This window comes from Sclerotinia sclerotiorum, genomic scaffold (assembly GCF_000146945.2).
Source record: "Sclerotinia sclerotiorum 1980 UF-70 scaffold_21 genomic scaffold, whole genome shotgun sequence".
In the NCBI taxonomy this organism is placed as follows: Eukaryota; Fungi; Ascomycota; class Leotiomycetes; order Helotiales; family Sclerotiniaceae; genus Sclerotinia; species Sclerotinia sclerotiorum.
The window spans coordinates 717,033-739,884 of record NW_001820815.1 but is presented as its reverse complement, the minus strand read 5'-3'; the positions used below and the strand labels follow the sequence as shown (position 1 = coordinate 739,884).

At 40.0% G+C, this 22,852-nt stretch overlaps 11 protein-coding genes across 11 annotated transcripts; 4 read left to right on the top strand and 7 right to left on the bottom strand.

The window, feature by feature from the left end:
- Positions 1–947: 947 nt before the first annotated feature.
- On the bottom strand, positions 948–1,778 carry SS1G_12633 (predicted protein; the record flags this gene model as incomplete). Its single annotated transcript, XM_001586596.1, has 1 exon — positions 948–1,778. The coding sequence occupies one exon, from the start codon at positions 1,776–1,778 to the stop codon at positions 948–950; it is 831 nt and encodes a 276-aa protein (XP_001586646.1).
- A 1,562-nt stretch (positions 1,779–3,340) lies between these two features.
- Positions 3,341–3,472, bottom strand: SS1G_12632 (predicted protein; the record flags this gene model as incomplete). The annotated part of the gene is made up of 1 exon (XM_001586595.1): positions 3,341–3,472. The coding sequence occupies one exon, from the start codon at positions 3,470–3,472 to the stop codon at positions 3,341–3,343; it is 132 nt and encodes a 43-aa protein (XP_001586645.1).
- Positions 3,473–6,030: 2,558 nt separating this feature from the next.
- SS1G_12631 (predicted protein) lies at positions 6,031–6,600 on the bottom strand (the record flags this gene model as incomplete). The annotated part of the gene is made up of 2 exons (XM_001586594.1): positions 6,031–6,050; positions 6,321–6,600. The coding sequence occupies 2 exons, from the start codon at positions 6,598–6,600 to the stop codon at positions 6,031–6,033; spliced, it is 300 nt and encodes a 99-aa protein (XP_001586644.1).
- Positions 6,601–8,268: 1,668 nt separating this feature from the next.
- On the bottom strand, positions 8,269–8,622 carry SS1G_12630 (predicted protein; the record flags this gene model as incomplete). The annotated part of the gene is made up of 1 exon (XM_001586593.1): positions 8,269–8,622. One exon carries the CDS (start codon positions 8,620–8,622, stop codon positions 8,269–8,271), a length of 354 nt encoding a protein of 117 aa, XP_001586643.1.
- Positions 8,623–9,002: 380 nt separating this feature from the next.
- Positions 9,003–10,555, bottom strand: SS1G_12629 (predicted protein; the record flags this gene model as incomplete). Its single annotated transcript, XM_001586592.1, has 5 exons — positions 9,003–9,128; positions 9,322–9,410; positions 9,541–9,599; positions 9,939–10,168; positions 10,286–10,555. The coding sequence occupies 5 exons, from the start codon at positions 10,553–10,555 to the stop codon at positions 9,003–9,005; spliced, it is 774 nt and encodes a 257-aa protein (XP_001586642.1).
- A 1,075-nt stretch (positions 10,556–11,630) lies between these two features.
- On the bottom strand, positions 11,631–13,989 carry SS1G_12628 (hypothetical protein; the record flags this gene model as incomplete). Its single annotated transcript, XM_001586591.1, has 4 exons — positions 11,631–11,831; positions 11,891–12,105; positions 12,156–13,095; positions 13,153–13,989. 4 exons carry the CDS (start codon positions 13,987–13,989, stop codon positions 11,631–11,633), a joined length of 2,193 nt encoding a protein of 730 aa, XP_001586641.1.
- Positions 13,990–15,831: 1,842 nt separating this feature from the next.
- Positions 15,832–16,271, bottom strand: SS1G_12627 (predicted protein; the record flags this gene model as incomplete). Its single annotated transcript, XM_001586590.1, has 2 exons — positions 15,832–15,950; positions 16,127–16,271. 2 exons carry the CDS (start codon positions 16,269–16,271, stop codon positions 15,832–15,834), a joined length of 264 nt encoding a protein of 87 aa, XP_001586640.1.
- A 1,585-nt stretch (positions 16,272–17,856) lies between these two features.
- SS1G_12626 (predicted protein) lies at positions 17,857–18,296 on the top strand (the record flags this gene model as incomplete). The annotated part of the gene is made up of 2 exons (XM_001586589.1): positions 17,857–17,971; positions 18,028–18,296. The coding sequence occupies 2 exons, from the start codon at positions 17,857–17,859 to the stop codon at positions 18,294–18,296; spliced, it is 384 nt and encodes a 127-aa protein (XP_001586639.1).
- A 315-nt stretch (positions 18,297–18,611) lies between these two features.
- SS1G_12625 (predicted protein) lies at positions 18,612–19,724 on the top strand (the record flags this gene model as incomplete). Its single annotated transcript, XM_001586588.1, has 2 exons — positions 18,612–19,018; positions 19,124–19,724. The coding sequence occupies 2 exons, from the start codon at positions 18,612–18,614 to the stop codon at positions 19,722–19,724; spliced, it is 1,008 nt and encodes a 335-aa protein (XP_001586638.1).
- Positions 19,725–20,612: 888 nt separating this feature from the next.
- SS1G_12624 (predicted protein) lies at positions 20,613–20,780 on the top strand (the record flags this gene model as incomplete). Its single annotated transcript, XM_001586587.1, has 1 exon — positions 20,613–20,780. One exon carries the CDS (start codon positions 20,613–20,615, stop codon positions 20,778–20,780), a length of 168 nt encoding a protein of 55 aa, XP_001586637.1.
- Positions 20,781–21,818: 1,038 nt separating this feature from the next.
- SS1G_12623 (hypothetical protein) lies at positions 21,819–22,609 on the top strand (the record flags this gene model as incomplete). The annotated part of the gene is made up of 2 exons (XM_001586586.1): positions 21,819–21,930; positions 22,011–22,609. The coding sequence occupies 2 exons, from the start codon at positions 21,819–21,821 to the stop codon at positions 22,607–22,609; spliced, it is 711 nt and encodes a 236-aa protein (XP_001586636.1).
- Positions 22,610–22,852: the final 243 nt, after the last annotated feature.

Sequence of the window (22,852 nt, the reverse complement as noted above, 5' to 3'; positions counted from 1 at the left end):
CGGCCTTCGGAATTAAAGTGCTTTGAAATCAAAATATTGAAAGCAAACAAACAGTATACCAAAAAGGAAAGAATGAATTAAAAGTTGAGTTTTGTTTGCTCCTTATATGCATATGCACTATATATGCATATGCTGCCAAGATCCCAGGAGGTCAACAGATATACTTCGTTTTCCATTCATTAACCTAGAATCCAAATGTTAATATCCTCTGAACCAATTTTAACCTCGGGAGGATGACTTTTAACCAACTTTTCCTCCAACCAAGTTTATTTTAAAATTGTAACTTTCATAAATTGGGAATCTTTAAGTTTTAATTTAAAGATAAAAATCATAGAAAAAGAGGGTTTCGTGTGGTGATTAAATCGAGGCACAAATGGAGAATCTTTATTCAATTCACAATCAATATTTCCATCCAACTATCGTTGCGCTAATCTGCGATGCCCTAAGTGGCCTTTTGCTTAAATTAGAGAAGAGTCAATTCAACTGAATGAGTCAAAACATGTGAAGTCTAATACATAAGTAATTGTGAATTCAGTCCGCACCAGTGATTAGCGAGACCCCTTTCTTTCCTCACTTCCCACCTCGGATAACAACAATTGAAATGCTGGAACGAATAGATATAATGAAGAGTCATTGGATCTCCATACATAAATATAAGAAAAGAGCCCTACTTTCCAAATGGTGTCATTCCTCCCACCTATATACGTATCGAAATCGAACCGCAGATGTTCATGGTTAATGCTTGGCAAACTCCAGATTCCAATCAACATTGGGTATAATCGCAATTTTGAGAAATAAGGCTAAATTTAAGGACTATGGATGGCGGCTAGAGCAATCAATGATTAAGGGGGTATTGGGATAGATAAATTGTCCCTTTAAAGCTCTACAGAATCAACTCATCAGTAAACCTAGTAGACATGTTGAGCTGGAAAGATGTGACACTTACATCACTTATTTCTTCTTGGAGGCCGTCTACCTTGATAAAATTTGGGAGCAATTGCGGGCTTTTCAAGGGGTGTCAATGTCTGAGGAGGTCCATAAGTTGTGGAAGATGTTGCAAGACTGGCATCATATCGTCGAGCTTTGGTGATAATTAGATCTGCGAACTCTCTAAGTCTCTTTAAATGGTGTGTGACACCCTCATCTTCCTCGAATACACCATCTCCCAGCTGTAAATGCTTGTCCTTAATGAAATTCATACTGTCGGCGGCAGCTTGTTTGTCCTTGATCATTGACCCATTATTTTGAGCATAAACTGAAACGACACTACCCTGGTAATCGATAGCCTGAAGCATTTTTGCGGGCATGCCGCCATATTTCTGAGGAGATAAACCATCGTAAATAAGAGGAAAAACCCCTGTGAGGTGCGCCTTTTCCTCATCTTCGAGAAAGTTTCCCGTGAGTAGAGCAGCATCTGCAGCACCGTACGCCCGATGTGCCGCATCATTTCCTCTCTGTATAAATTTGGCGTTGAAGTTTGCTGGATTGAGACCCATAACTTGTGATTTAGCTTGCTCAAGATATCGAATGCGCACATCAGTGCCAATCCGAGCTAATATCTTCATTTTTTTCTGCTCCGTTTCCATCTCCAACCTGAAATCCTCCAATTCTTGCTTCAGAGCCTTTCGTTCTGTTTCGACAAATCTGGCATGGTTGTCCGCATCCTCCAGTTGTTGTGTCTTCTCTCTGATTTCTTGGTCTTGTTCAACTATACGTGCCTCCAGCTCTTGGCATCTCTCTTTCCAAAAATATGCTGGGTTTATCTTGCTTCGTGCCATTGGGCGACCTGATTCTTATCTGATAAGATTTTTTTAATTGTGAATCCTGGATGTGTAGATATGTGAGCTTTTAGATTGAACAGAAAACATGCACGAGAAGCGTGACGGAATTCTGTGTTTAAAAAAGGTCTTGCATGCACATAAATATTAGTATCAGCCCCACATGTTGATAGGATATGAAATCATCAAAATTGACCATAGGGCTATAACCACGTGGCTGAAGTCTCCCGTGTTTTAACCAACATGTTGCAGTAATTCACATAGTTGGCCGATGTCTGCAGGAATTTAATAGAATGATCTTATTTCGGCTATGTTTAAGTATAAAATTTTCCTCCATCTTTCATAAATTTTAACTCTACACAATTCCTCTCCTCTTCTTCCATCGACAAAACAGAGGGCTTTCATCACCAATATTCTTCATTTTTTCTCCCTTTCGAGCCCTGCACATTACACACTCGAGTCATGAAACCCTCAAAAAACCATAAAAAATTTATTTTTTATTGCTTCGGTGGTAATTTTCCTGCTAGAAATTGTCCTTTTCTTGCTATTGTGGTTGAACTTATTGATGATTCCGCTGGGTAGATTTGCCTGGTCCGTTTGAGTCTATCAGAACCTCCATAGAGAAGTTGAAGGATTAGATTCATTATGTACATGTGAGTGAAATTCTGGCTATGTAGATATATGTGCATTGACAGATAAAATGTATAATATTGTGCGATAAGATTCGAGAAGACAATGAACTGAGCGATACATGCGAGCTGGTAGATAGGATGATACACGGGCAGCCAGCCAGGCAGGTTCTATACACCCTTGAAATTACTTGCAATGAAGTTTCTTTCAAGGGAAGTTGAGGCCATGCTTAAGTAAAGATATGAAGCGAAATAAAAAGAGATCTTGATGTGGGAATTTCCAAAGTACGGGAAGCAATGTCATCTCCACCCCATAAGGCAACAACCACTAATCAAACAAAGAAATAGGCATATTACATTTAATACTTGTGAAGAAATTAATAACTTATACTAGGAAGGTGCTGCCATGGCGGCTGTGATGGTGCAGACAACTAACTACAGACGGATATTAAAGGAAGGGAAAACAGGAGCCAAGCCCACAAGCTTAGTCGAAATTTGTGCTATCTTGCCAGAACACTGCTCAAGGTTTCTTATCCTTCATTCGCCCAGTGATTGTAAGCAGAGAGAGTATTGAATTTTTGTTAGTAGAGAAGTTTTCTTCATTGAATTTTTCGTGAGGGGTGGAGGGTAATTAATAAAAAGAAAAAGGAAATAAATTAGTAGGTTATGAATTCAATTAGTCACTTTTCAAGGCAGAGTAAGGAATATTATCACTTGATATTAAGTTGGAATCAGTTGCAGATAATGATAAAAATGACGTCTAGTCGTTTGATTTTGAAATGAAATGAAATGAAACTCACCTTGGGGCTCAAATTGCATGAAGACCAGCTTCATAAAAGAAAGTAACGCCGTCAAAGCCCATTTCCGTATCACCAATAGATGACTTAGCGCCTACGGCCGCTTGTCGTTGGATTGGTTGTTCCCATGTTGACATTAGGAAGTTGGTGGTGGTGGTGATGGATTTGGTGGTGGATTTGGTGGAAAAGGGTAGTTTGAAGTGATGGCGTACACACCAGGGCGGACCTCGAAAATTGTAAGTTCGACTTCTGAGTCGCTGGAAGGCATGATGTAGAAAACTTGAATTGCAAGGCTTGAGGGTTTCGAAATGTGCTTCTGATGTTTCCTAGGTGCCGAAAACTGGAGGTAGTGCTGATATTGGTGGATTTATTACTAAGTAGTAGTGGTGATGATGTGAGATGATGCAGAATTTGTTGAGTTGTATATTCGACAAGTTATATAGTAGATTTCAACGAGTTGTTTCACTCTAATTCCTGATATTTGAACAACGCTATTATACATCAACATTTGTCGTGCACCATAAATTCCAACTGCTTGCTTTGATCACAATAGCATTGTTCCTTCGTCTTTGTTGGAACTTTACAATTGTAACTGTTGGTACGAGAAGGATACGGAAGACGTAGCACCCACGGATTACGTAGGTCCTGTATGTCTAATTGTATTCTGTCTAAAGAGCTAGCTACATATTGAAAGTAGTAAGTCTTATATAGACTTACTAAAAGAGCTAGTCTCTTTCGCGTTCGCTTAGTTCTTTATTACAGTAGTAATTGAATTGAAGTCATTCACTTCGTTCACACAACAAGTGATATAATTACATAAATAATACACATGACCTTGGAAATGATAGATATAAAGAGGTACACATAAGTGATTCTATTCATTAATCGACTACAAGTGACAATGGGTAGGGTCTAAAAGCCAATCACCGGCCGATAGAGTGAATTTTAAGGCATCAGAAAGATAAGAGTTCTTCACCTTATGAATTTATGACATATTAATACTAGCTCATGAGAAGTAGTAGTTCTTAAAATATGCCTTGATGAGAATAAGAACGTTTAATAAACGAGTTTTTTCCTTTCGCCAAAATATCCATACAGTGATCAGAGTAGTGTGATGAACATGATATCCTATGTAATACTGATTAATGTCAATGACATAAAATTCAATGCCATGTATTCTAATATATATCCAAAAAATGTGGTATGCCTCATTAAACTAGAAGATATAGGCGTCACGCTGTGTACCATTCGCGTTATTGTATTCATAAACATACTAGGCGATGCGTCTAATAGGTTTTGATCGTTAGACTCATTTGGAAGATTGAAGGTGTAATTAAATTATATAATCCCTTAGCTGTTATTGTTTTGATCATCCAAAATCGTCGCAATAGACTGTTATATCGTATAGTACTTTTAGCACGTAGCCTATTAATCAAATTTCTAATCCGTGTTAAGGTAGAGTAAAAAGTGTGACCAAATGAGAAGAATTCCAAAACAGCTTTCTGATCTTGACTACTTTCGAAATTGATCTGTTTCCAGTAAACGACAGAGTCTATTCACTTGCTGCCAGCAACACACTCTTTCCTGCCTAGACATTCCATTCTGGGCCTAGTAACCCCTCAAGATATTCATGTAGCTAGCCCTTTGGGCTCCTCATTCATAATGTTCGCTTAATTCAAAGCCATTGATGCTCATCCTTGTGCAGCTCTAATAGGTGAAATCAACGAGGGTTATAGGCAAAGATAGTCCGAGTAGACGCCAAAAAAAGCTTTCTATCAGGATTAAAATTGTTCTCCGGTTGTACTATAATCACGCTAGTACTTCATTCCGGTAATACCTCTTTTTTATATATTAAGCTTACTTGGATGAATTGGGTATCTTTCGTTTTCTTTTTTTCTTTTTTACGATATGTAACATTGCCTCTTCCTCAGAGACTCTCTTTGTTACTGTGTGAACGAAGTGAATGACTTCAATTCAATTACTACTGTAATAAAGAACTAAGCGAACGCGAAAGAGACTAGCTCTTTTAGTAAGTCTATATAAGACTTACTACTTTCAATATGTAGCTAGCTCTTTAGACAGAATACAATTAGACATACAGGACCTACGTAATCCGTGGGTGCTACGTCTTCCGTATCCTTCTCGTACCAACACTTGTGTTTTCACTTATATATTTCACTTGTATGTAACACACTATCACAAAAGAAAGTTGGATTTTAAATATATCATTGAGCAGATTTGAAATTGATTTATTAATAGAAAGAAATAATATTTTAATGATTTTTTTAGATTTTATAAAAAGAAATATAATTTTTTGTGGATTTTTTTAGTCTTTTTTTGTAAAAGAAAAAAAATAAGATTGTAATGTTTTTTCTTTTTTTGTCTTTTTCCGTGAAAGAAAGAAAGGAAGAAAGAAAGAAGAAACTACTCAAGTAAAAAACTGTACCAGCGCCAGATTAAGCGTAAATGTGTCTATTTGAATATATTCGTGTAAGCCGACTTGCAGCGCCACTGTAAAAAGAGGTTATCGAGAACACTTGCCTCCAGGTGGCACATCAAGTAAGCCTCACTAAACTCTTTACTGCCTCGACGAACGGATGTGATCGTTATAATAACGGACGCAGTATGAATTTTTGACGTATTTATTCATTGTAACAGTCGCATCAGCATTTCTGGGCGTCGTTAATTTGAGACGGGAGGCACTAGAGGCTAAGATATCTTGGACACCAGAGGGAAGCGGAGAAAGAACGATTTCCGGTATTTTGGTAATGAGTCCCGCGTCGAGCCTCTTTTGGAAAAGCCCATAAATAAGCTTAGCACTACTGATTAGCCGATCTTCCACAATACTAACATGCTGAATAAGATTGTCCCAGTATGGAGAGTAAGGATAGAGAACTTCCTTATGATAGACTACAGTAACTTTTTCAAGGTTCCTGAAGAAACAAAACTGGTCAATTTAGAATCACCCTCGCAAACTCGAAGCAATGTGACCATGTCACATTCTTTGATGGGTTCGGGATTTTCAATGGCTAAAGGACGAAGTGCGCCAGGAGGTCGAAGAAAGCAATCAAGCATTCTCTGATTCCAGCACGGCCCAAGGAGAAACTGGAACTTACCAAGATCCGTGTAATTACTAAGGAAAAAGGTATCGACCTTTGGGTTGAAACACAAGAACTGGCAATTTTCAGAACCAACAAGGTTAGTTCCATCGAAAAGAAGCTTGTATTTATTTTTGGCAAGGTATCTGGACTCATAGTTAACATGCAAATCAACTGGGATCTTATTCTTGCCACGCTTCATCTTGTTTGTTGCAATGGTGAAAGTGCGAGGTAAAGCTGGAAATGCGAGTTCCCAGATCAGGATCCGAATCTCGGCGGGGAGTCCGGACCAAGACATGATGTCTGATTTTGGATAACTGTCTTAATATCGAACTGACTGTGAGTCGCTGTAAGAATCTAGTTGATGGTATTGAAATGGTTGTAAGGTGAAGTCCATGGAGAATTTTGGTGGAGGTCATGTTTAATCATTATATATTGAGTCACAATGTATTGTTCCAACTTTGATTTTTCCAATACAACAACACCAAGAGAAAGACTCGCTTCTGAAAAACAATCAAAGAAAAGTGGAACAATTAGAACTAGCTTCATTAGACCTTTGTTCTAGTACTGTGACGATGGGAATAGTGTGGATTAGTACTGCAGTGCGAGTTCCGGAACCTACTCATCGGCATGTTAAGCGAAACCATATTTAAATTGATGATTCTTTTCAACTTTCAGATCTTTATTATTTGTATAAAATTTATATTCACAAAATGTAATTAATTAGAATTCAGTCAAATTTAAACAAATTCTCGAATTTATTATTTTAAAAATTTACTTTAAAATAAAACTATTAGAAGTAAAATATCTTTATAATTATTTATTATATATCAGAAACGTGATCAATTCAATTTGATATTTAATATTACAGAAAAGATACTTTTTTCTAAAGAGATTTAATTAAATATTTAAATGATGTATGAGAAATGAATTTTAAATTTTTTATTATGAATTAAAATCTTTTTATATTTAAAAATAATATTTTAAAGATTTAAAAATCAATAAAAATGAATATATATATATTGTTAAAGTGAATGGTTCCTGCGTAGCACGTGCACAGGGCACTAGTCCTATTAGGACTAGATTGAGAAGCTCTCTGTAGGAGAGCTTCGCACTTCCGTAGAACTAAGACAATGGGTGATTCATATAAAAGGCCAATATAGCCTCAGCTCTGCCCTATCAGCTTCCCACTATTCCCTGTGTAAGGTCATTCCTTTTAACATATATATATATTATAAATATCACAGGCTCAATTTGTGTGACCAAAAGGGTGTTTATAGACCAGCAATTGTATTTAACTTAGAATCTACAGGTGAAGAGCACCTGTAGATGGGGATAGCTACTCTATATATACACAAATGAATGGTCTAGCCGCAATGGCTAGGCAAAAAGAAGTCATATTTATCCCTCCAATGATCTTACTTTACCGATAACCATTGATACCTAGTACTTGTTCGGATCTGATCCTCAGACCACCTAAATCGTATACTAATCCCGAGTAATCGTATCATGTGTGAACATGGCTAATGTACCTGAAGTTTCTTATATAATAAGGGTGGGAGGAAAGCAGGGGTTTCCGTCACATTAAGGAAGTATTTTAATTCAAAATTGTATTTCAAGTATTTTAAATTTATAAAATTGAAGTACATTTTGAAGCACTTCCAGGAAGTACTATTCTAAATTTTTGATCAAATTTAACCCCACTTTTCCTTCAGTGATGGTTAATATTCAAGAAAAGTACTTCATATACGTACTTTTTGCTTTCTTAGGGAGGATATGTAAACAATTTAATACTAGCTTATGCACTTGCCAGCCTATCTCATGGAGGTGTATTATAAATTTTTAGCTACACTAAATAACATATTACTCTTTCTCCTCCAACAGGCATAACCAGATTCACAAGCTCCAATAGAACGGGCGCTGATCAAGTGGTTTGAATGATGTAATAGTAAATTTTTGCCGGAAGCTATTGCTGACTTGCGCCGAGAATCATCCTTCCATAATCAACAGTCGACTCAATCAAGCCAGTGTCCTTCGACATAGGCACAATAGAAACCCTAGGAATCCTAGTAACCAAACCTTTCTGAAGTCGGGTTTTAAACCATCGATGCACTCTCCTTATATCCCTCAAAAGTCTTCGATGCATATTCCGTACAAAGATCCTAACACCTCTAGCACCACTTCCTGTAAAATGCGTAGAGTGGCTTCGAGTATATCGAATCACTAAAGACTTGAGGTTTCGGAAGTTGGGACTCGGTCCTCTTTCGCACAATGCGTCTTCACGAAGCTCGATATCAAATATATCGTCGCATTCGCTCATGGGTTCTTGATCGCTGAGATCTGCAGTCGCGGGATAGGGACCTAGGGAAAATTTGAAATTCCGTGTGTGGCCGTCGAAACGGATAATGTCGAGCTTCGGGTTGAAATATTTGAACTGTTCGGAGCCAATCATGTTGACACCGTAGTTATACTCTCCCGGGGCAATCGGATTGGCACCCGCAAAAAGAAATTTCAAATGCTTGAGAGCCACACTCCTGGATTCAGAGTTCACGTAGAGCACAGCGGGGTTCTTCCGAGAGTGCGTCCTGTTGTGTTTCATTGCATTATCAGTAATGCTATAATGCCGAGATGTTGGAATTAACAATTCCCAAATCATGAGCCTAATCTCTACAGGTAAAAGAGGAAACAGGTTGAAACTACTTAAGTTTGAGTTTGTCCGAAATTGGTCAACATTTGACTTGATGCTTTGAGGGAAAAGAACACGTCCCCAATCGGGAAGAATGCTAAATGCCATGAGAGTGATGATTGTGGTGAGCAAAGCGCCCCCTACAGGTCTTAGCTCACATCTACTTTCCCACTTTTTTATTTCCTCTGCAAGAGCTGTCTCGGGTAATAACTGAGGAAACATTCTACAATTTCTATCTGGAAGGACATCTAGCATCAAAAAAGTAGTCTGTAATGGACTGAGATTGCTGCCCTGCTATCTGTTGGTCAGGGCTCGTACACGCCCTGTACTTACTGGATATTGATCTTTTGAAGACATGTTGGAAATCTTGTGAATCAGACCTTTACCGTCGGTTATGTGGATAGATATTAACGGTAAATGCACTAGATTGATGAGAAAGATTCAGCAAGTATTTTTCTAGATAGTTATGTCAGTTACAAAGAATTATTCAGAAACAATTCTCATATAGTTTCCGCGGTGATTTCCTAGTCCTAGATTTTGGGAATAACCTACTATTGTGTCGAGGGTTTACTGCATGATTATTTCCATTAATCTTGGGCGCATACGGGGGTCTATAGTCATCAGCAAAGGAGAATTTCACCTAATTTTGGTCATTATGGCATGAATTTTTTGATTTTTTGTATCACTTGAAGAGTTTTATGTTTAATGAGAGGAAAAGAATATTTATCCTGTGAATAAAAGCAAACAAGACCAAATGAAATGGAAAAAACAAAATCTGCTCAATCTATCTGTCTCGTACTGTGGATTAAGTATCTTTCTTTTAAGTCTAATTAAAAGGAAAAAGGATATTTATTGTGTAGATAAACGCAAACAAGACCAAATGGAATAGAAAAAACAAAACCTGCCCAATCTATGTCTCGCGTTGTGTATAAAGAATCTCCCTGATTTACAAGCCCTGTTCAACACGAAAGATGATCTCAGGGACTTTGGTGCAATTGCCATGTGCCAGCCTGTCTTGATAGTATTTTATGGCTTCAAGAAAAACGCGATTACGACGGTCGTCAGTATAATCACCAATACGGAGGATCAACTGATCCAAGGATCCAAAATGAACAGCATTGTACATCCACATCCCAAGGTCTTCTTCCAGCTCAAGAGTTTTGATCGAGTCGCACTCTGGCTGTGAAGGAAATTTATAGGTCAGTTCAGGTGGCCCACCTATAAGGTTATCTCGTGGGAAACTGAAATGTCGGATATCTTTGAAAGCAATTGTATCTTTTTCTGGGCAGAAATATACTTCATGCGTCTTACCTGTAAATGTTTGGCCATCGAAGAGCTTGCTGAGTACCTCCTTGGATATAGTTTCACTTTCGGAGTTAACAAGTAGAGCGGCAGGTGATGAGACCTCAATGTGGAACTCATTGTCTGTAATTTCCACTCGACGAGCTTGATTGGTAGCTGCTAATTTCCAAATCAAGAATCTGATTTCTGTTGGGAGTTTCCCAAACAATGGGAAAGCTGGTTCAGTGGCACAATCCTGTACAGAATCTGTTCGGTTCGAAGACATAGTTTCTGAGCTCAAGTTTTGAAGGGAATCGGAAATGATTAACAGCTGATGTATATCTGGTGTCTTGGTTGTGATTCTGTTTGTGGAAGGTTCTGCATTCAAAAGTTGTAGACAGCGAAGCCATGAGATTAAATAGATGATTCTGAGCCATGGTTCACAATGTATTCTTGATGTGTTCCAATTCCATTTGTAAGAGCTTCAAAGACAGGGAATGAATGGAAAGAAGAGACAAAGAATTCTATTGTACAAGTTAAATTTATGATGGGGAAATGATTTGGCCTGCAACAGGGGGCATAGAAGAGACAAAGCAAAGAGAACAAAGTCAAGGAAATGCAATCTATACCATCAAGCTTTGGAGCAGATCAATTATCAGTCAATTGAATGCTATTGTTCAAGAAAAGGAATGAAACTGAGAAGAGAAGGTAGGGTGAAGAACTCAAAGTTTGAAGCTAGCATCAAAATGGACCATGTCATTATGCACTGGACTGTTATCTTAAGTATTCAAACAAGAGGTGAATACTCCTCTCAATTTGCGTTGTTATTCTGCAAGTACAAAGATGGCAATTGACTCAATTTCCGAACCTTTAAGATCCCAAATTACGTTCAGCCCTCCACATCTACACAATCAATCAATCATCAAGCACTTAACAGCTATCATCTCAACTTCATAATCATGACTCCTCTAATAATTGTGATTCTTTTTTGATAAGGCTGTGTTTAAATATCCCGTTTTTTACGCCCATACCACTGAGTTCTACCATTAATGTTCTTTTCATCTCTCCATTATATTTTGCCCTACACATGGGCAGACGCTTCAATTGATTTATTAAGTCACGCCTATAAGGAGAGATCAATATGTTTAATACAAACCTTTAATTACACAATAGACTGATAAAGTATGTCTTATAAGCAAAAAATAACAATATCATTACTGACTAGGTATCACCCATCCATCGCTAAAGACACACATCGTTCCCAACTATCCAATTGTTCAACATGTTCAGAATAAAATCCTACAACACAAAAGAAACCCTACAGTGAAGATACGTCTCATCTCATCTCCCTCCTTGTTTTACTAAGTAAGCTTAACCCACCCCAATGCATTACTGGAATCCCACATAGGCGTTTCCATTCTTAAGACGCATTCCTTGCGCAACCCATTCGTGGATCTTTCATAAGAGCATAATATCGTGCGTAACATACCTCCCTCTTTACCGGCGAGTAATGCTACAGATGGCGGTCGTTCGGCGGAGAAAACAGTTACAGTCATTGTTCCCTGAGATGTATGTGGTTAGTTTTGTTGTCCTTTCAACCGCAAAAGAATGGCAAACTTACGGTATCGATCAATGTAAACAATCTGTGCCCTTGTGGAAGATCGGAAACATTGAAGAGAGGTTCGGCGCCAATTCTCTCATCTGGTTTACCAGTGCAGTAAGGGCCACTGGAAGGTGAGTATTGAAGACGACCTATTGCATTACCAAAAGTGAGATGCTCGATCTGTTCAAGCGGAAGTGTTCCTTCGAAGCCGATAAGCCAAGGGCAAGCTCCCCCTGATTACATGGTTAATATTGTAGACTCAGGGCGGTAAGATTTCACTTACAAACTTTTCCACCATAGAGAATATGCACAGAGAGTGGTGATGTGAGCAATAAAATAAGCCCCAAGATTAGGAGGAAGGCCCCCAGTCCCACAGATGACTTAGCAGACACAAGACTGATACCAACAACAAACCAAATTGTCCCGGATCTCAACGCAATGTCAGCACCCAGCTTTTTCCAGGTCACTGGTCTGAAAGAATGAATTCGCGGAATGTCCTTCCAACGAATGGAGATTGCATGGGTACCATCCAAAATCAAGGATCCATCATGACAAACACCTGCTACTTGACAAAGTGGCTGGATATCCCACAAATTGGCGCCGAGATCATCTTCAAGATTGAACCACGCAGGTTTACCTTTAATGCGAATACCGTCCATGCAAGCCATGCGCTCGACGATTTGGTCACTATCGTTAGCTAGTGATAGTCGTGCAAGGGCTTGCTCTTCTGTGTCAGAAGGATCCATACGAGGCCGCTTCGTGAGCAGTGTCATGAGAGCGTAAGCAATGTCACCACGTTGGAACTCCGTGTATTGTCTAGATTTCAAGGCTTGAAGTGCGACTTGAATCAGCTCAAGTCGACTGAGAGTTAATGAGCCAGTATAATGCTCTGCCAACAACCGGAAAATCTCGTCATTGCCATCACGAATGATCTCATTACTAGGTGTAAGCGTCCTTGCCCACGATCGATGCGTGAATTCCATGATATCAACAACTTCTACCTTATCCACACCATCTTTGCTCTGGAAGTCGGGCGTGCAAATACTGACTTTATGATCTCGGGCAAGCAGTATCTCAGGTAAACACCAGAGGCGCTGACCAAAAAATACTAGAAATTCAGGGGAATCGCCTGGCAAAACAACACAAACCTTCTCAGCCCCACGTGTGACATCACAAAACCGATGGACGTCATCAGTAGCCTCGGGCTGTAATTCTGCTCTACACTGAAGTATGTGTCAGCAATTTTCCATAGTTGTGGTGTGCAGAAGAGTAATACTCACATGAAAGTCTGCCCAATAAGCTTCCATCCCATGATGCAGCGTAAGCTTTCTCGCTCTTCGATCAATGGCGTCCACATCTAGCTCGGTCTTCTGAGGATTTTCATCTGTTGGGGCCGGCTTTTGGTACTGAGCCGCTGCAAAACTAATGAAGATATATGGTCCAGTAAAACTTCCATCTTCGACAACATCCCATTTATTGTTACGAAGAACAACCAAGGCACGAGGTCGAAGAAGACGATTCTGTTCGCCCTTAATTATATAGGTCTTATCTCCGTCATCTTTACGCTGTCCCTTGACCCATTCCAATGCCTTTGGCGAAGCATCTAGCTGATTTAGTGCATGCTTTGGATACTCATAGCATCTGTGTGGGAAACTGGTATATTTGTCATTCTGCTTTCCGGTGCCATTAGTAAACATCGGATAGAGTACAATAAACATTATGATAGGAAGAACAAGAATGGATCTTCCAATAGCCAAGGCATAGTCTTCGGCAGTTTCGAGGCGATTTCCGATGGCCCATGTAGATACCCGCATAAGTGTAGGTGCGTTTCCCCCAACAGGTCGCCGCCTCCATTCTCCCTGGGGTTGGGTGTTGGGACCGGAAGCGGCTTGTACGATCATATGATGTGGCTTTCCATAGGAAGGAGAGATATATCTGAGAAGATCTCGAGGTCGCCATGTCTCCCGATTCAAGATATCTCTGTGGAAATGTGTAGGTACTGGTCCGAGGGGGCCTGCCTTTTCTGCATCCCTCAACGTAGGGTTCGTATACCAAAACTGTTTGAACCAATGTCTTTGTCCATCAAAATGATGGTTAATATCGACTGATGTAGACATGGAGGGCTACTATCTGGGAGCGGCTGACCTGAATAGGGTGCTCTTCGTGATAGGATGTTGATGGACGACAGTAAGCCTTCCCAGATCTTTGAGGCCGTGCAGACAAAAACCAGCACCCTTCCTGGGAGGGGAGATTTCTGTGTTAATAAGAAACACAGATAGTGACACAAGCAAGCCCTTCCACGGGCGTCTTTCACCAGCCCATATCAAACATTGCGAGTGAAATACGGGCGGATGCCGAGACTCTGTGAGCAAGGGTTAAACCGATTAAAATTGAGCTTTTATATGGCTGAAGGCTGAGTTGTCCTTCGCACGGCATCCCTGTGTCAGAGGTAGTCCGCTCACTATAAGCAAGACACCAGAACACATTCCAGACAGCAGCCTCGCCAAGAAGTGTGTGGACAAATACACTTGAATGAAAGGCTTTCAATAGTATAAAAAGCCCTTATTGCTTATACTATTTTTATAAATTCCTCAAAAAGAATATATACATCCCGTTCGACAAATAATATCAACGAAGGAGCAAAACTTTGCTGCCTAAATAATGACAATTTGATCGAAAAGCCAAGATATGGAAAAGCAATAATTCAACGCCTATTTTGTCAGAAGAAGATGTTCAGAAAGCCACGAGTCCGTATCCATGGCATTATCGAAGCCTAACATGCATGCATTTAAATCCACCACGTGGGATGAATAGTACCCATGACTTACCGCGGTTTCCAGACTTCTTTCCATTAATGGGGAAGATTGATGTCGAGTTTTAGTTCTTACGCTGACGGATGAAGGAGTGGATATATCACAGCCAGCACTAGCGAACCAATCAAATAACGTCTCATTGACAATTCACGTGACAATCATGCGTTTAATTGGATTCTATTTCGAGATTTCCATTTCGCTAACTTCAGCTCATGCAGCCATCTGAAGTTTATATAAGACATCGTGCAACTTGAGGCTCTTCGAGGAATGTGGAATGCGCAAAACGCAGCGGAAACTCCCTCGTTTCTTGACCAATCATTTTGCGATAAGATTAACCATCCCGAACCTCATTTCCAGCGAGCCTTGGCGGTGGTAATATTTGCATCTAGACCTGTCAATTAGCGTACAAAGTCTTTGCTCTGCCACCAATCAAGTCATTTTGCCCAATGATCACAAGGACGACTGAGCGAGAAATTGGGTACTTCACATCTGAGCTGCCTTGCAGATTGGAGCAAAGAGACTGTTCAAGACTGATCTCTAACATTTTCATCCTCCTTCACTTATTGTTAAGGATTGCACGCCATCTTATTTTTTCCTGGATAATCTGATGTCTGGCGATATGCGAGACAATTATACTATCGACTTCGTACGGAAAATGAACAGTTTAATGCCCTTGGCGAACTACATGTTGTGACTAACCCTCCTCTTTGCCCCTTATGATCACTCGTTTAGATTCTGCTGGCTAGATCGGAAAGACAAAAATATATCATTACCCACACATTTGTTATCTCTAAGTTATTTTGCTAGTATTTCCTAGGCGTTGAGTTCATCGCAATATCATGCCTGATATGAATCTTTTATCGTATATTGCCCGAGGAAGAGTACATCTTGAAGTTGATCATCTGACTTTCCCCACAAGCGATTCATCTATTTCTGTCAGTTTTATGCATTTTATTGGTTAGGACCAATCATTTGATATAATATTCTAATTTATCCGCGAAAACCCCGTTGTAAGGTTTTATATTTTGGTTTTCCCATGCATGTCTCTCGTCTCAACTTTCATATGATATGGTATTGCTCTTTGGGATTCCTAGAAATTCAACCGAATAGAGGTACTCAGCCCTAAAAGTGAACAGCTAAGACATCTCAAGTTCTTCCTTCATTACGATCTCCACTCTTCTGTCGTCCTTTTCTTTCCGGCTTCCCATCCTTCTTATCCTCCTTTCCCTTCTGCCCCATTTCATCTCCCATTACCCTCTCATTCCCTTATTTTCGTTAGCCTTAGTATTACTCAAGTCCCATTGTACAATAAACATTTCGCCATTTCATTGAAAGAGTGTTAACTGAACAGCATGTGAGCCATTTCCCAATTAGAACAAAAATCTCCGGGGTTCATAATGACTGTCAAGTCCATCGGAACATGCAGTGACTATATCATTACAATGAGAAGCGAGTATGTTTTCATCACTCTTTAAGCCTATCATCATGCGGCTCTTCAACAGAACATCATCATTTGATTCGGTGAAGAAGCAGGAAGTACACTTGAAGATTGTGGCTTGTTTATAGAAGAAGTTTTCGAAGTACATTGGGTAGGAAGAAATCAAACCTGGAACAAGATGACTACTGCTGTCATACAAAAAACGCAATTGCAGATACTGCAGTTTTCGAACTTGGAATTCTGACGAGCCGTGATGCGGAATCGCATTGCGAGATATATATCACATTACATCCACATATATGTAGACGACATTGTGAATTAGTATCGAGGTATTATTGAGGTTATAAAACCTTGTGCAAATATTGATACTGTAATGGCTATAAGAGCTTCTAGAGAATACCTAAAGAAGCATATCGATGCTGGAACTCGGTAATGGCTTTGTGGAAGGTGTAAAGTGGAAGAGGAGTTTTATCGCAAATCTAGATTACGATGTTTGCTTATCAAGTTTGCGTTAGCTATTTAGGGATATTTTATGTATGGATAGGGATATAGCTTACCATTATCACATCGAAAAAACAGCAGTAGTTATATATCTCTTCTAAAGTTAAAATTGAGAAACAATCATACGTTACAGGATACTGAACAAGATGAATGGACAATGCCGGTTAGTGAGTGGGGTGATTAGGCAATTTTGGCTCTGGAATGGAGTATTGAGAATTTTATCGTTATAAGAGTGAGGGTTTTGATGGCTGATGTAGTCTACATCTTCTTTCACGATAGACGATTGTGTGTTTTACAGTGGTACTCCTTGATAGATTAGAACAACTTCCGCCAAATCAACTTGAGTTGCGTATCCACGCTTGATTTGCATCTGGGGTATTATATGAAGCTACAAGAAAAAATTATTGCTCGCGAATTATTTTGGCTGGGAGATTAACTTACACCCTGCGGTCAATGGATTGAGAATGCAAGATACCTACATAAGATATAACTACTAGACAACTGTGATTCCCTGAGCAGCGTTACAGAATATATAGTCATCCTCTTTCTTCCAAGCTATCTCTCCTAATAATGAAATAATAGGAGAAAAATTAATCCAAACCAAATTAAACAATAACCTACCTACCCTTATCATCTCATTTTCAATAGGCAGATAAGTAATCTTACTCCATAACAAACCACCACCTACCTACCTAGGTAAGCAACGACAACTCAATTACAAAAACCAAGCTATGATATTTCTACAACAATTCACTATATCATTTCCGCAATGGAAATTTAATCTTAGTTTCGCATATTGGTTATTGTATGATGGTAGAGTAATAGAGAGTGAGTGGGTGAGTGAGTGAATATCTTATGATAACCATTAACTAGACGAATAATTTATGCACACCTCTGTTTTTCGTCGTATATAGGGTTGTCAAAATAAAGCTATTTATTTTCATTTTAAACATCGTATCTGACGCGATCCTGCCTCACATTAGGATGATGTATTTTTTTGACAGAAACAACTCAATTCTCTCGTTTTTTTGTCTATTTTTGAATTGTCGAAAAATTTCCGCTACAAAATAAGACTTTTATTTCTATTGTTCGGTGTTGTCCAGCAACAAAAATAACAAAAACAACGCGATCTAAAACATTCTACCAGTTCCGAAAATTGCGCTATTCCTCGCAATACTACAATACCACGCTCAAGGTTATCTATGCCAGAATTCACAACCAGTCTCAAAACAATGGCAGCCAAAAAGAAGAAATTAACTAATGCATCTGCATCCTCTGGACTATCCACAAGAATCATCTCACTATCTCCATTAAACGCAGAAAACCAATCACCACTTGGAAAGAAAGGTACGAAAGAGCAATCCTCAAATAGACGGAAACACCGACACTAAAATAATTCACAGATCAAATTATCAAGCGTCAAGAAGACGAAGAAGTTCCACGTAACTGGCCACTCCAACCACCTATGATCGAAGATTGTAGTAGTGAGAAATGCTCTAGATGGGATTCGAATACAGATTCTGGCAGCGAAGGTTTTCTAGACGATGATATGGACTTTCTGCCGACTGGTTGGGGTAAAGATGATAAGCAGTCGAATGACGATGAGGAGCGAGCGGAAATCGCCAGGAAAGCCAGGTTGAAGAAAGAGAAATGCAAGCGTCGGCGATCATGATATCAGCGCGTGAAAAGGAAATAGCCACAGCTCAAGATCGACAGATAGATTGTTCTCGAACACTTGTCAGGTTACCGAAGTCCCGCGTCAAGATAGAAATTGCAGAGTCTGTCGCAATGGTTTCTAGTAATTCAACGGAGCAAGATGTCGATGAGGGCATCAAGTTAATTAACTCGATGATATCCATGGAGGATTCGTGCGTCGCATCTACTTCTCAGCCACTAAGTGTCATCGATAGCAAAAGTCTCGTCAGCAAGTCAACGGCACTGGAAACAGAATCGAGCATGAAACTGGTCGAAAAGATGGCTCGAAAAGATGGCTCGACAAGAGCGTGATCTGAAGTCCGCGAAGATGCAAGCCGGTTCTCTGCGTGCCGTGATCGAAACTTTGGATGGTAAGCATAGGTTGGAAATGCAAAAGCAAAGGCTGGAAATACAAAATCAAATGGACCAACTCAGTGAAAGCCATCAAAAAGAAATTGACTCCATGAAACTGGATATCAAGGAAGCAGAAGCGATACGCCAGAAGACTTCGACGGATTTGCGTAAGATGAGAGAGAAGAATTCTGCGGTACAGACGGAGAGGAGAGAGCTTGGTCTAAAGTTAGCGGCAGTGAACGAAGAAGTGGCGAGGCTTACGGAAAACATCTCGATGTTGGAGATCCAAAAGAGTTTTGCACTTACAATGGAAGAGTTCTCCTCCAATGAGCTATACAAATCAAGGTAGGAGACTAAAGCTGCTGAGCTCAGCCTGCAGGTAGAAAGAATGCATAATGCAAAATTGAAACAACAAATTACGAACTTGAGAAGTGACAATAGCAATATTAGACAGGAGAAATCTCAGTCAGCCTCAACTTCTCGACGCCTACAAGACCTGGAGCAAAAGTACGATAGTCTCAAGGATTATTATTGCACTATGGAGGACAAGTATAATGAGCTCGAAGATGACGCTGCTGGATACCGCAGTGAGCTTCAAAAGTACAAAAAATATGCGGAAAGGTGCAGAAAGAAGCAGGATACCATTAAGATCGAATTGGAGCGTGTTGAGAGAAGACTCTACGATATGACCACAAAGCATATGTATGTGCTTCATAGCCGAGATTCCATAAAGCAAATCTACCAGGAATTGAAAAGGGTCCACGATCCTAGGGAGCCACTGGTCAAGATAGAAGTAGACATACGCTTGCGTTTTCTGGACCAAGCTCGAGAAATAGCCCTCAATATCCCCCGAGACGAGGCAGATATGGCTCTGAGAACGAATGGCAACGTTGCTGCACATAGAGGTAATGCCGCTGCTGACGCTGCACTTTTCAAATGTAATCTAGTTCCGGAGGAGTACGAGGACAAGGCCGAGGGATATTCCAGGAGCTATACAAACAGAAGTCAAGTGAGCACCCACTGTGGACTGGAATTGTGGAAAGACAGATAGACTGTGGAGCAACAATAACAGCAACGAAGGGTCTATCATTTCAGAGACTTCGCTTGAAGATTGGCGCAAGGTGTGGAATGAACTCTGTAGCTCTACAACTATATCCGATGAGGTAGGTGCCACAAGGGTTGCGGAATTGATTACAAGATTGGAGGATTTGACCGATGAAATTGTGGATATAGAACGTTCTCGAGGTCGTCGCAGATGATGCAGTCCCTCGGATGTGCCTAGCACACGTTAAGTGTCCAGGTATTCAGTCATACTGTAGGGATGATTTGGGCCCCGCGAATAGGAAAGGAACATGTAGATTCAAAAGCACGCGAGCCGGGCTATCAATGACCTGGTGGTAGAAAGTATGATGCAAATGTACAAATTAAGCGGAGGTAGATGCGGATTTTCTGTTTGGAGTATGACTTGAGCAATTATGGATTTTAAGTTTTACATTCTGGATTGCCAATGATTTTTGTGTTTGGACGTGTGAGTGCAAAACAAAATTTAAGTACATATGTACGAATAAATATAATTTCAAATTTTTCTCTGAAGATATAAAAAGACTTTTCCATTGCATCTTTGTGTTTAACTGCAGATATATTAGTCATTTCTGCTTTTTTGGCTAAGCCGATTAACAACTACTTCAGGATATCTCAACTTGATACTATCTAATTGCTGTTTAGAAAGATTTTATGTTATCTAATGATTGTTCAGAACAATAACTCTACCATTTGAATGAAGAATTGAAGTTAGAACTACCTATGTCTTGAAAGCAGAAGTGCGATGAATGATATTGTGAATCGAGGTACTGAGTTTTGGTTGTCTGCTCGCCGACAAGTGCGGCAATTGAAGGACATGGTAATTGCCGACAACTATTTCGAGATGAGGAAAAACAACATGAACTTTCAAGTGATTCTTAATCAAACAATAAACGGCAGGTTTGGTTTGCAGACTCGAATTGACTTGTCGAACAGAGTGCGCGCCTCAGATTTTCCAGGCAAGCAAGGAGAGAGGAAATTAAAGGGGATCGTCATTCGGGCTGAATCAAGAGCTGCTAGACAATGAGAATATCGCACGCACAATGGTATCCTGAGGGCAGATGTAGCCTTATTCCCAAGCAGCCTCACACTAGTAAACTACGTGATGGAAACACTAGCAGTCTCCCAAAAGTTGTATCAAGCCCAGCAAAGCAACATTGGTCACTCTGATCCCCTTGGGGGAGATTTTTGAACTGCGTCGCAACAATCTAGCCACACAAAGACCGAAAGTTCAGTAATTCAGCGCAGAGAATTGTCCGACCTAATGCCCAAGCTGACGAAATTGCAAAACACCGATGAAACCTCTCACTAACAAGATCCGAGGACTGGATGCAAATCATGTTGAGCATGAGAGAGCCTGCCGAGCAGACTCGATTCTGGATGGTGCTTCCATGAAACAATAAATACTAGAAAAGACTTCGCTGCGCAATTTTTGGACAGGAAAGTGTTATATATGGGTGGATTAGGTTAGGAATTTTAAAGCTTTATAGAGGTGAGATTATAATTGTGACGAATGAAGGGGTAACAGGAGCCAATCGGAGTATGGTTTGTCTAACCTGACTGGTTTATTATTACTCAAATGATACGGTGTGAGAAAATGTACTTGGTAATTAAGATCATCCACTAGGATACAAATCGATGTGAGCATATATCAAATGTAATCAAATTCCATAGGAAAAGTGCTTCATGAATGGTGTGATTGTTGTATGTGGTATGTGGTATGTGTGTGTGGAGAGTGAAACATGCATAGTGGCATCGTCATAGGTATGGACGGTAGTGAAGGAAAGAAGCATTGCGAAAAATCTAGATGTTTCCTCCTCGATAACCCAACAAACCAATTATATTTCATTATTTTAATAGACTTACTCGAGTACACGACCAAACAAACAGGAACAGCATCATTAAATCTTTCTGATTCTCGATTCATTAAAAGGCAACATCATCCTCCAACTCATCAAGATTCATAAACCACAAACCTTCAATTAAGAGTTGGACAGCGCAGCGGAAACTAATTTGGATTTTCTACTAGATCTCTACTAAAATCCTTAGCTTCGGGTTCGGCAGCATGAGTGAGCTTCGAGGCCGTTGTTCCTGCGGTCGCAACAAATATACAATTCAAATCCCACAAAATGCAGGTGATGGCGCACAAGTCTTTTTTGATAGTAGTAATGTACATCGTATGTTAATTGGAAATAATTCTGGATATCCTCATGTTTTATATGGTTACAAAAGCCACTGCTAATAACATCGTAAACAGGAAGATCACAAGCAGCCCCTCTCTCCGCATGGATCCGCGTACCCTTAGCATGGTACCACTCGACGACGTACGCTTTTTTCGACGATGAATCGCACAACATAATTCGACGTTCTTATACTTCTCCTTCCGAACAGCATGCAAAGCGCCAATTCTGTGGTTTTTGCGGTACCCCTCTATCATATTGGACGGAAGAACCGCCCGCCCACGCAGATTACATTTCATTGACCTTGGGTTCATTGGCTTCATCAGATTTGCGAGACCTCGAAGAATTAGGCTTGCTTCCCAAAGAAGCTTTCGAAGATGCACAGAATGATAAAGAAATCATCGAGTCAGTTATACCACATACCGAGAACAACAATGGAGGAGGAGAAGGTATACCATGGTTTGAGACAATGGTTGAAGGAAGTCGATTGGGCAAAATGAGGACTAGTAGAGGTAGAAGAAGTGCCAGTGATGGTCGAATCAAAGTGGAATGGGAGATCGTAGAGTGGACTGGCGAAGAGGGTGATGGGCAGTTACTAGCTAACCCTACCACTGGGAAGAGGAAGTTAGATTCTGCAGGTACAGGCGAAGATACCAGCATGGAAGGGCTACAATAAAGAGGATACAATAACTGCGAGGTCAAAACCTTGGGAGGTAGAGTGATGCAACATGATAACGTGGTTGTGGGTTTTATAGTTGACTTCCGTCGAGAACGCTGCTTATGGACATATGGGCTCGGGATCGTCACATAATACGAGAGCTTTGCAAGAGTACAACAAGGTTGCCAAATGTCACAATCCTTTCGCAAAATTCATCTTTCTAATATCAAATACTCAAGTTTTACGGATTAGGGACTTCGG